This window comes from Opisthorchis viverrini (genome assembly GCF_000715545.1).
Source record: "Opisthorchis viverrini unplaced genomic scaffold opera_v5_41, whole genome shotgun sequence".
In the NCBI taxonomy this organism is placed as follows: domain Eukaryota; kingdom Metazoa; phylum Platyhelminthes; class Trematoda; order Opisthorchiida; family Opisthorchiidae; genus Opisthorchis; species Opisthorchis viverrini.
In genome coordinates this window covers 161,313-175,723 of record NW_008751697.1, presented here as the reverse complement: position 1 = coordinate 175,723, position 14,411 = coordinate 161,313, and the positions used below count along the sequence as shown (strand labels likewise).

Sequence of the window (14,411 nt, the reverse complement as noted above, 5' to 3'; positions counted from 1 at the left end):
TCTGAACCCAGGCAGCTCCGGGATGGGGTTGATTTTGTCTGACCAGCGTAACAATCTCAAATCCTTGGAATGTCACAAAATCCAAAGCTAAAGAGCAGCTGAAGTCCCCGTACAGACTAGGTACACGACGCGTTTTCTTGATCTGCGTTTTCGCAGTGGGGGACTTGACAATACGGGTGACCACGAATTTCTGCGATGGTCTAGGAGTTCCGACACAATGTACATCTGAAAACGCATGATAATATTAATTCTACCATCAACAACGGTGGTACTAGTGTTGAACATCAACTCATTACCAGATTGTAAGGACACAAAATAGCGATCAACGCATGAAAGGTAAAGGAATGCAGAAAAGCAAACTTGGGGTACTGTGAACAATCTACGGTACAAATAAGTATAATAAGAAGTTGACTGGATGGTAAGCTAAGGAGAGACTCACGAAAAACTCCAAATTATTGGACATGTTTGCAAAAAGACCACCAACTTTAGCTGCCAGATGAATAACGAAAGACGGATTCAGACTTTCAAAATACTTTTGAGTCGCCACGGCGTCGGTTAGGTCAACATCTTTAGAGGAGGCGAAAACCCACTTCTCGTCACTGCGACTCAAGTTATATCTGTCATTACCGAGAGCGATCTTAATGCCATTGCCCACAAGACCAGATCCACCAGTTACCAAAATCACTCTGGAGTTGTCATCAGACGGCATCTGAGCTGGAATAAAAATAGTACATGGGGATCAGAAGAACATGTATACTGCCGCGGTATTTTATATGCTATATACATAAAGGACCAAAAGTGAATATGGACGCAAGTAATATCTAGGACATAAAATTGAGGGGCCAAGTGCCAAAAAGAAGTCAAATCCTTTTAGCGCGACTTAGCCAACAACCACTGAGTTACGCTTATCCATTTCGTCAAAACAGAAGAGACATTAAAGGATGAAAGCAGTGTGGATCACGACCGTATGCAAGTACACAAGCGAAGAGTGAGCTTGTTTATGCAGTACATCTGAAAAATGTACAAATGGTTACGTCCGTGGCAAATCGACATATCTTGGTTGAATAAATATGGTTGCGCACGATTAATCAGTATTGCTTTGTCGAATTCTAGGCGTACTGCACAGTGAATTAAATGTCAGGTTAGCGGCCTGCCCGGATGGGGTGTTAAGCTATCATTAACGCTGGCGAAGGACGTCATTGTTTTTACTTTAATTACCCGCCCATATTGTTGACTGAAGTATTAGTGGTGATAAATTTATGTCCCACCTATGTGTTTGTCCCCACAACTGCAGACGAACTGATAACATATGAGGTAGAATGAGCTGATGAACCACACCTAGTGCTGTAATCAATTAGTAAAACTCCCCGTCACTGGTGACTGGCTCCCAAATGCTGCACATTCTTAGTACCTTCAAAAAGTTGGCTGGTAAAACATATTGAGACAACCTGGGCTCTGGAATGGAAGGTATCCACCTAGGTTCGGAGTGGAGCGTGTATTATTAAAGTATAAAGGCTCCAAACCTGAGCCCATGCAGCTGATGCTCATTAAGTATTCATGGAGTAGTTTAACTAAGAAGAGAAAGGACTTATCTAACATCGTTGTTGCGATGAAAAATCAGTCAAAGCGCTCACTAGTGTCGATATTTCATCAGGGTTCGATTGACGCGCCGTCATTTGAAGGTTCTAGATAAAATGTGAAAACCCATCAAAGCCAACTCCTACAATCAGTTCAGTAGCGTTCAGTGAATCCAGTAAATAGCGGTGGATCACGATGGAAGGCATGATATCCCCAAATATAGTTTTGATTCCATAGGACCCGTGGATACTTGTCCAAATGCCTGTAGCTGACCCATGTATCAGGACGATCAGGTCCTAACGAATAATTCAATCTTTTTTAAAGTGCAGCGATTTCCCTTTCTCAATATGGGAAGCCTTCATCCGGTCTCCTTTGTTTCCTTCTCTGGGATTTCCCACTTGGACTATACAACGCGATGGGATAAGTTCCATCAATCTCTCAAACTACCAAGCTACAACACTGTTTACTCGCAGTGTCTACTTCGTAAGAAAAGAGGTACAGTTTCAATGATTCGCTTACTAATTTTCAGAGTTCCGGTTGAGTAGAGTTCAAGGGACATTTATGCCAGCGTGGGTACGGACGCCCAGTTAGAGCGTCCATGTCTGACTCGGAAGTGCCTTAATGCACTGACTTCGGCTATTCAACTAGACAGTCTATCAGGATCAGTGGTCCCGTTAAGCTATGGTAACTCAAAAGTTCTGATAGGGGTTTATCGGAGGGAGATTCTATCAGGATCAGTGGTCCCGTTAAGCTATGGTAACTCAAAAGTTCTGATAGGGGTGAGATCAGAGGAGATATGCGAAGAGTCTTCTTTGCTGACTTTGACTTCATCGACTTGTTCCGACCCTAATCAGTGTCAGTATCGACACTCCTGTCTATGTTTTGTGTTATTAGGTAGTCTCTAATATTTCTGTGATTTCGGCTGGTCCGGGCATCCTGGATGAAAATCAGATAATGCATTTTTAACCAACAGATTTCTTTCACTGTCATGAACATCCATCGTGACAAGATCGGTATTCCCTATCATTCATGGAATGGCGTTGACGACGACATGACATCGGTTAATTCGTTCAACAGAGGCCTGTTGTCAGTGAAACCATCAAAGCTCTTTGCGATCCAGCAAACGAGGAGGTTTGAGTAGCTTGGCAGAATGTTCTGAACGATTCGGTTGGTCACTTGGTCCTTCGCGTTCCGGTTGTTGGCTTTTGACAGAAATACGATCTGTATCAGAAACTACTTTCAGCCTCAGAAGTGTTCGATCGTATATCTTTACTCAAGTATTACCATGCTCTTGGTCCTGACAACCTTCCACATGCTCTGCTTGAAGACGGTAGTCCAACTTATTCTCCATTAGCTAGGAGGGACCGTTCCAGACAGGGCTAAGCGAACAGTAGCGTCTCTGTTGTAACTGACTGTAAACTCTGGTCTCCAGAATCTCACTGACGAAAAAAGCATCCAAGCAAGGCCATTATACACAAGGTATTCAGCTGGGTTCCGGATGATTCTCCCGTCAAAACCGGATTGGCATGCAGATTAGTGTATGAGCCGGAGAACACAACGGCTATATCGAGGACAAGGGAACGCAAGCCTACAACGGCCGTCGACTTATTCAAGGAGCACTTTTAACCTTGCTTCAAAGTTGTCTGGTTGATGTTGGGCGATTGATTGACATCGTTTTTAGGACACGCTGGGGCATTCGAGCATCGTCAGTCGTCACTGATTGACTGCTTGAACCATCAATTCGATAAATGGATATTCTAACCCGGAGACTCAGTGATTCTCGTGAGACGGTTTTGGCAAATTCGATGGTTCCAGTAAGTTTCGGACACTTGTGGTTATTTTCAGGAACTTAACCTTCCTGAACTTCCACATTTTGATCCGTCAGCATAGAAATGCCTCAGCGGGTCAAGTTTGAAAGGCTCCACTTGTTTCTGGATCGGTTGATCCCGCGTCTCGGATGCAGCAAGGAGTCTGTGGCGGGCGGTAAAAGTGAAACAGTGGCTGTTGCGGCTTACCTTCGAAAGTCGATGATTTAAAACAATAGGTTAAGATCTAGAGACTGTAAAACCTCATTCGGGATCGGACACTCAGTCGGCTAGCTTTAGTTGGTTAACACGCCGTTTCTATGTTGATGTCCCCACCCGGAAGCTACAAACCACTTGGCCAGTTCTTTTGATGATGATTCCGACATTAATTTCCATGACAGGGCGGTAACCTCTAACGGGGACCATCACAGGAATGTGAATTGGGAGTCCAACAAAAGGATGCCCAAGACTCCTGCCGTCGTCCCTTCCCATTTTGGCCTTGTCAGGGCTTAAAGGAATCTACCAACTTCAGCCTAGCCATTCCACTGCGGATGGAATGGTGGAGAAGACGCATAACACGAAGCCTTTGTACGAAATAATCACAAAGATGGTTCACGGTCAATGAAGTAATCACGTGAGTCATTAAGTTGTAGCAAGACTCCTGTCACTGATGACTTTTTTCGGTGGCATGCGGAACCTTGGTCAGCTCTTTGCTTCGACTGGGTGGAGACAGCATCCACCACATTTTCACACTCATCATCATCATCAAAGGCAGCAACATCTGTGTTGATAGTGATGTTTCATTGCTATACAAGCGCAACGATTATCTTATCATATTAAAGCCATTAGAATGAATATAGTAGAAAAGGGAGGTTGAATTATTCTGAAGTGCCTACATCTCCAATCGCTCAACCAATCTGGGGAAAAACCGACGTCAGTCCGTCGACATTTCCTGCCGTCTCTCCGGCCAAGCGCAGGAGGCCATGGGGACCACACCCTGGAAGGTGGACCGCACCAACAACATCCGAATTCTCCGTAGTCTCTTTTGCATCATTCCGTCATAAGTTGTTCGCCTCGCAGTTTGTGCCATTCTGAAGGAGGGACGGAAAACAACACTCGTCTCGGTATACGGTTTTTCGATATGCGTAGTTTCTGGTAAAGCCACTGCAGTTGATGGTGTTTTCCGCGATTAAATTATCTGTTGCACGAAAAAAACAGTTTTCTAATTACCTCGTTACGAATTCGCTGACGACATCCGACATCAGCAATGCTTCTGAGGTGTCGGTTGTCAAAATCCTTAAGAGTGCCTCTGCCCGCAGAGGCAGTATGGAAATCATGTGGCTCCGAGGTATATGAGCGGGTGTTAGTGTCGCACGTGAAACACGTGACGCGTTCTCAGTTGAAAAACAGTTACCCTAAGTCTGGCTTGGGGTAGTTGGTCTTCAGTGGAGGAGATAGTCCTTGCAAGTCGTGTGGGCAATGCATTGATGAACACAATGCAGATGACGGTAGAGCCTTAGGGCATTCTCTGTAGGGATTGTGACGATATGTACACGGCTCATCATCATTTTTAGCCGTAAAAACCGCGTATTTGTCCTTCAGTGGTTACAACTGCCATAGATCATCATTTTTAGCCGTAAAAACCGCGTATTTGTCCTTCAGTGGTTACAACTGCCATAGTTTTGTTTGTCAATGATTTGGGGGGGGGGCGGATAGGGAGTAGATAGCTACGCACTTGAGGCGGCAGCTGATGTACTTGGTAAGTCAGTACAGGAGTGTCAGTGGGCTTTAAGGGCTATGAAACGGTGATTCAGGTATTCGTGTACAAAGTAGGCAGCTACTTTCCGCAATAGAATGTGCCGCTGTACTCCGTCTGAAGTCTTTCAGAAGGCAAGGTACACATCTGCTTCTGAAACGGTACTGGTGTCGGGCGCCCCGGTTGCACATGATTTCCTATGAATTAACCCGTGCTACTAAACTGCAACCATATTTAGCTGCTCCAGGAATAATCCGAAGTGGTCTCTGTGATAAAGTTTATAGATTTTTAGGGCAATACTAAGTGCACAAAAGGCAGTAGTTGGCTGAAACGGACCGCCTCTTCCCTTCGCGGATGTGAGAATGATGGTCTTCTAATTATCACCGTCGAAGGGTATCCTGATAGGAATTCATCAGCAGCTCCATCCGAAAGCCATCGGGGAAGAAAAGCTATCAGACTGGCGCGCTCTTTCCCAGCTGACTGCAAAACCACCATGTACTCATTCGCTTAAAGACGCATTTCGATTGCAACTGCCTCTCAGTCGGTTGTCCGAATGGTGCGAACAGGTGCCTGGCAAACTAAACCGTAGAATTCGATGCTAGTAACGACCATGATGAGACTTTTTAGGTAAACGATAATGGCAGTTGTCGGCTGAAGTTTTTGTGTAGCAGGCGGGCCCGAGTATCAACCCCGACCGACCTGAAACCGATCCCGAATACTCATAAAAATGGATGTGACGTGCAGGATAACGTGGGCGATAAGGTGCTTTAGGATAATGGTCTTCACACACATCTGACTAGTCTGTGGACATGGTCTGCCTGAAGCCTCTCCGCTAGATAAGCATTCCATCCGAAAGCCATGGGGGAAGAAAAGCTATCAGACTGGCGCCCTCTTTCCCAGCTGACTGCAAAACCACCATGTACTCATTCGCTTAAAGACGCATTTCGATTGCAACTGCCTCTCAGTCGGTTGTCCGAATGGTGCGAACAGGTGCCTGGCAAACTAAACCGTAGAATTCGATGCTAGTAACGACCATGATGAGACTTTTTAGGTAAACGATAATGGCAGTTGTCGGCTGAAGTTTTTGTGTAGCAGGCGGGCCCGAGTATCAGCCCCGACCGACCTGAAACCGATCCCGAATACTCATAAAAATGGATGTGACGTGCAGGATAACGTGGGCGATAAGGTGCTTTAGGATAATGGTCTTCACACACATCTGACTAGTCTGTGGACATGGTCTGCCTGAAGCCTCTCCGCTAGATAAGCATCAAGTACAGCTCAGAGAAAGCTTCCAAGGCAAAAGTTCGAAGACTGTTCCAACTAAATAACTGTCCTACGCAGTCCGCAGTATGACCTTCTGGAGCACAAGCGACGACGACCGGAATGATACAAGGCCGTAGGAGTCTCATTGGAAAAGTAAAGGAATTGCAGCGATTCCTTCAATTGAATATCGGTCTACAAAATAAGATCACCGTTTAAAACTGTATAAACCAAGACATGGACGAATATTTTTACCACATTGTCCATCGCGCAGTAAATGACTTTAAGGCATTTCCGAAAGCGATGATTGATGCACCCTCGGGGGGAGGCTACAAGAGAGGTATTGACAGTGTAGTAAAAGGGGTCTCTCAGTTTAGTTGATTTGTATGTAGGTATTGGGCCTCGGCTCATGGTCTTTCTCCCTGTGTTTTATCCACAGAAATTGTTACAATCCTGTCTTCGGAGAATAACCGTCCCATGGAGCTACCACAGCGTACATACTGCAACAGAAATTGCATTAGCTACGAAGCATGGAGACGTTCGGTTATAACTAAGTGCAGCGGAACTTTCTGGACCGTCAAGCGCTAACCGAACTGATACCGGTATCAAAATTACTGACAACACTTGTCCAACCTGTTCACTATTTCTGACTAAAGTACGTACGCACTCCGCAAACTAGATGCTCGACAGACAGCTTCGGAACAATTTTGGTTTCGCAAATCGTAAGAAAGTTGTGATAAACATGACTGATACTCTATTCATTGCTCTATTCATTATTCTCCTGTTTTAATATTGTATATGCTGTACATATACGCCAATTCGAATACATACGTGCTACTTGTTGCGCTGATCTGAATTCTGGATTTCTTGTCCGTTTGGTTATACCAATATACGTACGAAACATAATTCTCACATTTTGGCGTCGCGATTGGAACAATTCATCATGCCTACAGAAATGGAACCATTAGATGTTAATTCAACTGCGCGTGACGTAGAGGATTATTTGGAACGTTTCGACATATGGTGCCTCACAAAATCCGATATGGATGATAAGAAACTCACCGCATATTTTCTACATTTCGTTGGCATGGAGGCGTATACTTTGATCAAGAATCTAGTGTATCCTGAATCTCCAATCGGTATTTCCTACACTGCATTGAAGAAAAAAGTTCTTCAACACTTCAAACCGATTAACTTGTTGACCCGCTCCCATTCTCAGTCGGTTCGTCATTTCGTGTTACAGCTGCAGACACAGGCAGCCAAATGTGACTACGGTGCCCAATTGGAAGATCAGCTGCGTGATAGACTCATTGCTGGCATTCAGCTGCCCGAATTACAGCAGAAGCTGCTACTCTGTCCGGATCAGAAATTTCAAACTATTCGGAAAATATGTGAGCAGTATGAAGATGTGAAGCATGTGACGAAGACTGAGGAAGCAGTCTTGTTAAATTATTCTAAAAGAAATAATTCAAGGATGCGGACGAACAACAAATTCAAACCTCGAACAGATTCTCGTGCCTCAAATCCATCAACACGTCACTTCACAGATCGTAACCCTAATCCGATGGCTCAAAAATTCGGGAAATGCGAGTCTTGTGGACGAAACCATTCCAGATATTCATGCCCCCACAGACGAGCCAAGTGTTTTAGCTGCGGTAAAACAGGACACATTCAACTTGTCTGTAAGTCCAAGAAAGTGTGTCACTTAACTTCTGACCCAAACACTGACGTGAAGACATTATCTGAAGATATTTCTACTCTTTCTCTATCTGTTTTGTCCCAAAATTCGTCACATGTTTTTAAAACGTTGATATCCGCTTCTGGTCAAAAGCATGGCTTTATTGTTGATACTGGTAGTGTTGAGTCCATCATTCCACAATCAGATCTAACTGCATTCTACCCCAGTGCCGTGATAGTGCCTACAGATATTAACATTCGCGGTATCACTGGACATTCTGTACCTCTCGTTGGTAGTTGCACGATCCCTGTGAGGTTACTACAAGGTACCTGTATCGATTGTAATTTTTTGGTATCAACGTCGGGACCATCGATCGTCGGACTCAAAGTTCTACGCTTACTGCAAACCAGTATCACCTTACTGACTTCTGCGAATGAGAATGAACTCAAGCAACTGATTCTTAAATGTTCTAAGGCCACAGGTGGCATGCAAATTCCCAAGATGAGGCTCGAAGTTACAGGAGAGCCTATATTTCTTAAGAGACGGATTATTCCATTTGGTTTACGCGAGCCTGTTCGTCAAGCATTAAATTCAATGTGTGCGAAAGGAATACTGACTCCTGTTGAGTCATCGAATTGGGCAACTCCGATCGTTACCCCACTGAAGGCTGATGGTATTACTCCGAGAATTTGTGGTGACTACCGGCTTACGCTAAATACGCGGCTACTACAACGTACATGCACCACGGAAGAGCCAGAAGATGTATTGTATCGTTTATCAGGTTCAAGTGTGTTTTCAAAAATCGATTTAAAAGATGCTTATCTTCAAATACCACTGGACGAAGCCTCCAGTAACCTTACCGTGATCAACACACCCTTTGGGTTATTCCGATAAAATTTTCTTCCCTTTGGTCTGAACGTTTCACCAGCTGTATTTCAGCAAGTTATGAATAGTATTGCAAAAGATTTGGAGGGTCTTGAGACGTACCAAGAGGACTTCATTGTGCACACTGCTGACACAGCTACCCACGATATGCGCCTGTTGTCTTTACTGAAGAGATTTTCTGAGTTCAATGTAGCTATTCATCCTGAAAAATGCACTTTTGGTGTCCCATCATTTTCATGCCTTGGCTACATTGTGGATGGCAGCGGTTTTAAACCTGATACAAGACGTCTATCCCCTTTAGTAAATGCGCCATCACCGACCAATCTACAAGAACTGCGTTCAGTTCTAGGAGCACTTCAGTATTACTCTCGTTTCATTCCTAATTTCGCCAAACATGCAAGTTGCCTGTTTATTGTCATAGCATTCAATCAATTTTCTTGGTCCTCCAACCATGAGGAGACGTTGCGTACACTGCTTGGTTATCTTCAGACTTCAGCCGTTTTGAAGCCATGTTCCGCCAAACATCATTTGACCATCAGTACTGGTGCTCCTTCCGCTGGAATAGGAGCAGTCCTTGAACAGTGTGGTAGACCAATGATCTGCATTTCCCGTCGACTTTCAAAAAGTCAAACGTGGATATTCTTAGATTCCACGAGAAGCACTTGCTCTATACTGGGCTGTCAAACGGCTTCATAAATATCTTTTTGGATCGAACTTTACCATTGCTACTGATCACGAAGCTTTGAAGTTCTTGTATCATCCAACAATGTCTCTGGCGAAGTCATCTGCCGCTATGGTACAACGTGGGTTATTGCACTGAGTTCCTACACCTACACAATAGTTCATCGCAGTGCGAAAGTGATTCCTCATGTCGATTTCCTGTCAAGAATTACATCATGCGACTCTGATTCAAACAATTCAGATTGTCTGTTGATTCAACCATTACCAGTCAAGCGGGATNAGTGGTATCCGTGGCCAGTTACTTGTGAGGCATTTCAACGAGTTCATGCGGACTACTATGGTCCCTTTCTCGGTAAATACTAGGCTTTAATCGTTATTGACGCATATTCATGTTGGCCTGAAGTTTTTCTAACTACGTCTCCAAGTGTCGAATTCACTCAGCAAGCCTTGAGGAAAGTATTCAGCCATGAAGGTGTATCAACTGTTTTGGTCACTAATAACGCCACACACTTCACTGCAAAATTCTTTGAGGAATGGTTAAAATATCTTGAATGCCGACATCTGTTTACTGCTCCGCGACATCCCCAGCCGAATGGATTTACTGAGAAATTTGTCCGAACACTTAAGTCTGCCATTATTTCGCTCTCTCCCACTACTTTTGTGGAATTGGACCGTGAGATTGATAATTTTCTAATGCAATACAGGAACGCCGTTCATTCCGTTACTGAGTCTTGCGCTTCTATTTAAACCACGTTCGTTGCGTACAAGTCTTGACTGTGCCAAAAAGGCTGATGTTACATTTTTCAAGGGTAATGATTTACGACCTGCTACAGAAATGGTACTTTCATCAAATGGCAAACGGATGGTCACAATTCTCGATTTGGATGACCTCTCTTGCCATCGGAGACACATTGCCAGGTTGAGTTCAATACAAGAGGTCAGTCTGTTAACGGCACTCTTTCTGTTTCAAAAACTAATGAATCCTTTGTAGATGATCTTATGGTATCCGAACAAAACGTTGTATCTGAGGAACGCACTACCTGTGAAGAGTCTGAAGTTTCCATTCCGAGAAGATCCGAAAGATTGCGGTCGAGACCACCAATGGACTATAAACATCCACACGCTCATTCAAGGTGTGGCGGATGTGATGAACATGACTGATACTCTATTCATTGCTCTATTCATTATTCTCTTGTTTTAATATCCCATATGCTGTACATATACGCCAATTCGAATACATACGTGTTACTTGTTGCGGTGATCTGAATTCTGGATTTCTTGTCCGTCTGGTTATACCGATATACGTACGAAAGATATTTCTCACAAAAGTCCTTCAAATTTTTTCCCTTAGGGTACTTGGAAAGGCTTGGTATGATTTAGAATTACTAATGTACTGTACTTACGCAGCAAGTCCAGAACTAACAGGAAGGGTGAACAGCGCCGAGCTGGAAATTGACCGCCTCAATTCTGACCAATCAGACTTCGGGATTCACGGGTTCACGGATTAATACACAAGATCGACGCTTTGGCTCAAGATCCCCGGGTCGTTTTGTTCTTCTCGGGAGGTGGCTGTCGTTCCCCTGAGAGGCACAAGTGAAAAAAGTGTGTAGCACTGCTCTTTACGTTCTCAGCACGGGGAGTATGCTTGCCAACGCGAGGATTCGCATAGATAAATGTCTAATAAAGCTTTAAACTGGGTTGTAAAATGAGCGTGGACAAACGTCGGAGGAAGGTCTTTCCATGTAGCTACTACCCGAAATGAGAAAAAATCTTGTCTGACGAACGTGTGCACTCTGAACTTGAAAATATTCTTACCCGGTCCCCGCCGTGTGTTTGCTGGGTCAACGGTAAGAAAACTGTTTGCCAAGCTTTGTTCAGACAGGGCATAAGTAGGAATTAGGTCCACTCGGAGGCGACGGTACTCCAGGGAAAGGGATCAAGCATCGCGAGACGCGTTTCGTAGTCCACGGATTTGAGACCGACAACCATTCTCGTAGCGGCTCGCTGGACACGCTCAATGAGGATGACGCCTTTCAGTCCCGCCGGAAGGTAGTTCACTTACTTATGAAACCAGCCCTTTTCGGAAATGTGGCGTCATTCTTCCAATCTTCGGACAGGATCCCAGGGAAAGCGATCAAGCATCGCGAGACGCGTTTCTTAGTCCACGGATTTGAGGCAAGCGACCAGTCTCGTAGCGGCTCTCTGGACACGCTCAATGAGGGTGAAATCTTTCGTGCGTCCTGATTAGAAAACTTGGTTGGCGTATTCCAGGAGCGGTCCGATGTAGGCCCCATAGAGTACTTGGAAGTCCATGCGAGTAATACGGGAGAGGGTGCGTCGGATCATCCGTAGAATGGCGAATAGCTTTTGGACGGATTTCTCATGGTGCAGTGAGAAGGATAAGTTTGGGGAGGCCCAGGTGCCCAAATCCTTTCTGGCATCTATCCTCATGATGTTTTCTGATGCATAACGAAGGCATTCGCTGAGTCTCCTCGAAACGACATACGGACGCACTTTACGTCATTCAGAGAAAGGTGCCAGTCCAACGACCACTGCTTTGCAGCGTCCACATCCGTTTGGAGGGCACTGGCATGGAACTCCAGGGTTTCAAGTCGTCCGCAAAAAGTAGACATGGACTTGCAAGAACATCTGGTAGGTCTTTGACGTGGATCATAAACATGAGCATGTGTGTCACGCAAGAACCGTTTGGGAGGAATCCGTGTTGAGCTGGAGATACCAGGTTGCTGGGTCTAAAGGGATCTGAAATAGCTCACTTCAGAATGCGTTCCATCGGCTTGCACCGCACGCTAGTGAGGCTTATAGGCCTTGACAGCCAGGCGATAGTCGGTCACCAGTTTTGTAGATTGGCGTGACAATCGCTTCCTCTCAAACGGAGGGAATGCGGCCCTCGTCAAGCGACTGACGAAACACCATGTATAAATGATTTGGAAAAAATGAGTGTAGCCCTACGCTTCAGGTACTCATTGTGTGTTAGTGAGCTTGTCAGTGCAACTATTTAACTATGAAAGCGTCTAAAAGTGCATTCAAATATGCACGGAATGACGCGTGAACAACAGCGTGTCTGTCTCACTACATTTAATTTGCAACGGTAGATCGTATCCGTTAGCTGGCACGCGTTTGTTGCGCGTCAGGCCGTCAGTACCTGTCCAAACACGAGTAATTCCGAGACAAATTAAGCGTAAAATACGGCCTCATCTGGGATGACTTCAGTGATTGCAGAGTTAGCGTTTAACTACTTTGGGATCTCGCGTAACCCTAAACTTGCACGTGATGTAAATTGGTAAGGCCACTCCAAACAATACCAAGTTAATATAAAAATGTGTCGAAACATTAATACTGATATTTCTGGGCTATAACGAAAGATAACCCATTGATAAACCATCAAGTTGTGTTTGGCGAACAAGTAATCCGCGAGCCATGGCTCAAGCCTTTGTCACTTTGCCGTTCGCCTTACAAGCTCATATGTCAAGGGTACTCTTGGTCGTTGGCTAAAAGTTAGTCATTCTGTGAGTCAGGCAGTGAAGAGCATTTGCACACAACGTTGATCTTTTCTAGCGGGCGGATGAAGTGGTTTCGCACAAGCATGAATTTCGTCCGTCTCGGGGCAGTGATTTTGTTGCTGCAAGGATACGTCCCGCTTTGCCATGTCAAATGTTTGCCCGTGATCCTCAGCCAAGTGGAGCTTGTCGAATGGACGTTTGGCTGTTATATGGGATGCGAACTTCGCTAATGTCCTTAAAGTTCTGCGGGAGGTGTTCCAAAAGTCCCACCGGGTCGGTTGCTATGACTTGCTTCTACCTTTTGATATGATTGTGGGATTAGAAATATGGTTTTTATTCATTTGCACACAAAAATTGGGTACTGTACATTTTTGATGGCCCGGAGCCAAGTTCGGGACTACATTTGTTGGATGTGCCAAACTCTTCATGAGTTCAACCCCAAGCACCCCAAAGATTAGGGTGCAATCTGTCCGGGAGGGAACGGTTAAGTCTCTCACAAGCAAAGTGAGACGGTCGGTTCTGTGGCCTGGGTTCCTGCGGCAATGGCGTGCCGTCTCCACCAACTTTCGTCCTTCTATGTCGCCTAATGGGCGATATTCAAACAGGGGGCGTTTTCTGTGTATAATGTTTAATGTTGCTCGACCTCATAACGTGAAGCTTGAGTTGAGGGTGTTTGATATCTGTATGATGCTTTAGCTGTTTGCAGAGTACAATGGATAATTTTGTAGTAGACAAGATGAAATTCTCGATGCTTTACGCCTCTAAGTTAGTCACAGTTGGCGGATAGTATATAAACGATAGCCCGTCGTTAGTTGGATCTCGGTGAAGGATGCGCTTGTTTACTCTTTGGCGGCGGGTGGAAGTGGTGCGCTCAGGGCGCCAGGATAGAAATGGTAGAGCGCATCCCAAATCAAACGCGACTGGCAATCCTAAGCAAATGGTTGCTAGTCCTGGTTGGGGCCGCCTCTTCGTGTTTACTGCAGGTTGAAAGTATTACTCGTCTTAAGGCAGATTTGAAGACCTATGTTCAAACCCTATTTTGGACGTTAACGTTGGTGGTGGTGTGATATCAAAGAAAATCAGGCACTAGAAGGGTCCCCCATCCTGCAGCCTTCACTGATGATACTCACTAGGAATAAAGTACATGAAAGCAGCCTTTATTTTTCAAGCTCAGTGGCTGGTGACAATTTTGTGAATTGTGGGTGACCAGGGGAGACGTTGCTTGTCTGGTCATTACTTTGCTCCGC

The 14,411-nt window shown here is 45.0% G+C and overlaps 2 protein-coding genes across 2 annotated transcripts in view; one reads left to right on the top strand and one right to left on the bottom strand.

The window, feature by feature from the left end:
- The window catches only part of T265_03012 (hypothetical protein), a gene marked incomplete at both ends in the record, with an annotated part of 10,791 nt that extends 3,842 nt beyond the window's left edge, over positions 1 to 6,949 (top strand). The window contains one exon of the mRNA XM_009167402.1: positions 6,839 to 6,949. Within this exon, the coding sequence (XP_009165666.1) occupies positions 6,839 to 6,949 (111 nt within the window). The remainder of the gene's footprint in view (positions 1 to 6,838) is intronic.
- The window catches only part of T265_03011 (hypothetical protein), a gene marked incomplete at both ends in the record, with an annotated part of 22,094 nt that extends 10,564 nt beyond the window's left edge, over positions 1 to 11,530 (bottom strand). The window contains 3 exons of the mRNA XM_009167401.1: positions 440 to 709; positions 11,137 to 11,223; positions 11,459 to 11,530. Coding sequence (XP_009165665.1) covers positions 440 to 709; positions 11,137 to 11,223; positions 11,459 to 11,530 — 429 coding nt within the window. The remainder of the gene's footprint in view (positions 1 to 439; positions 710 to 11,136; positions 11,224 to 11,458) is intronic.
- Between the last annotated feature and the right edge of the window lie 2,881 nt (positions 11,531 to 14,411).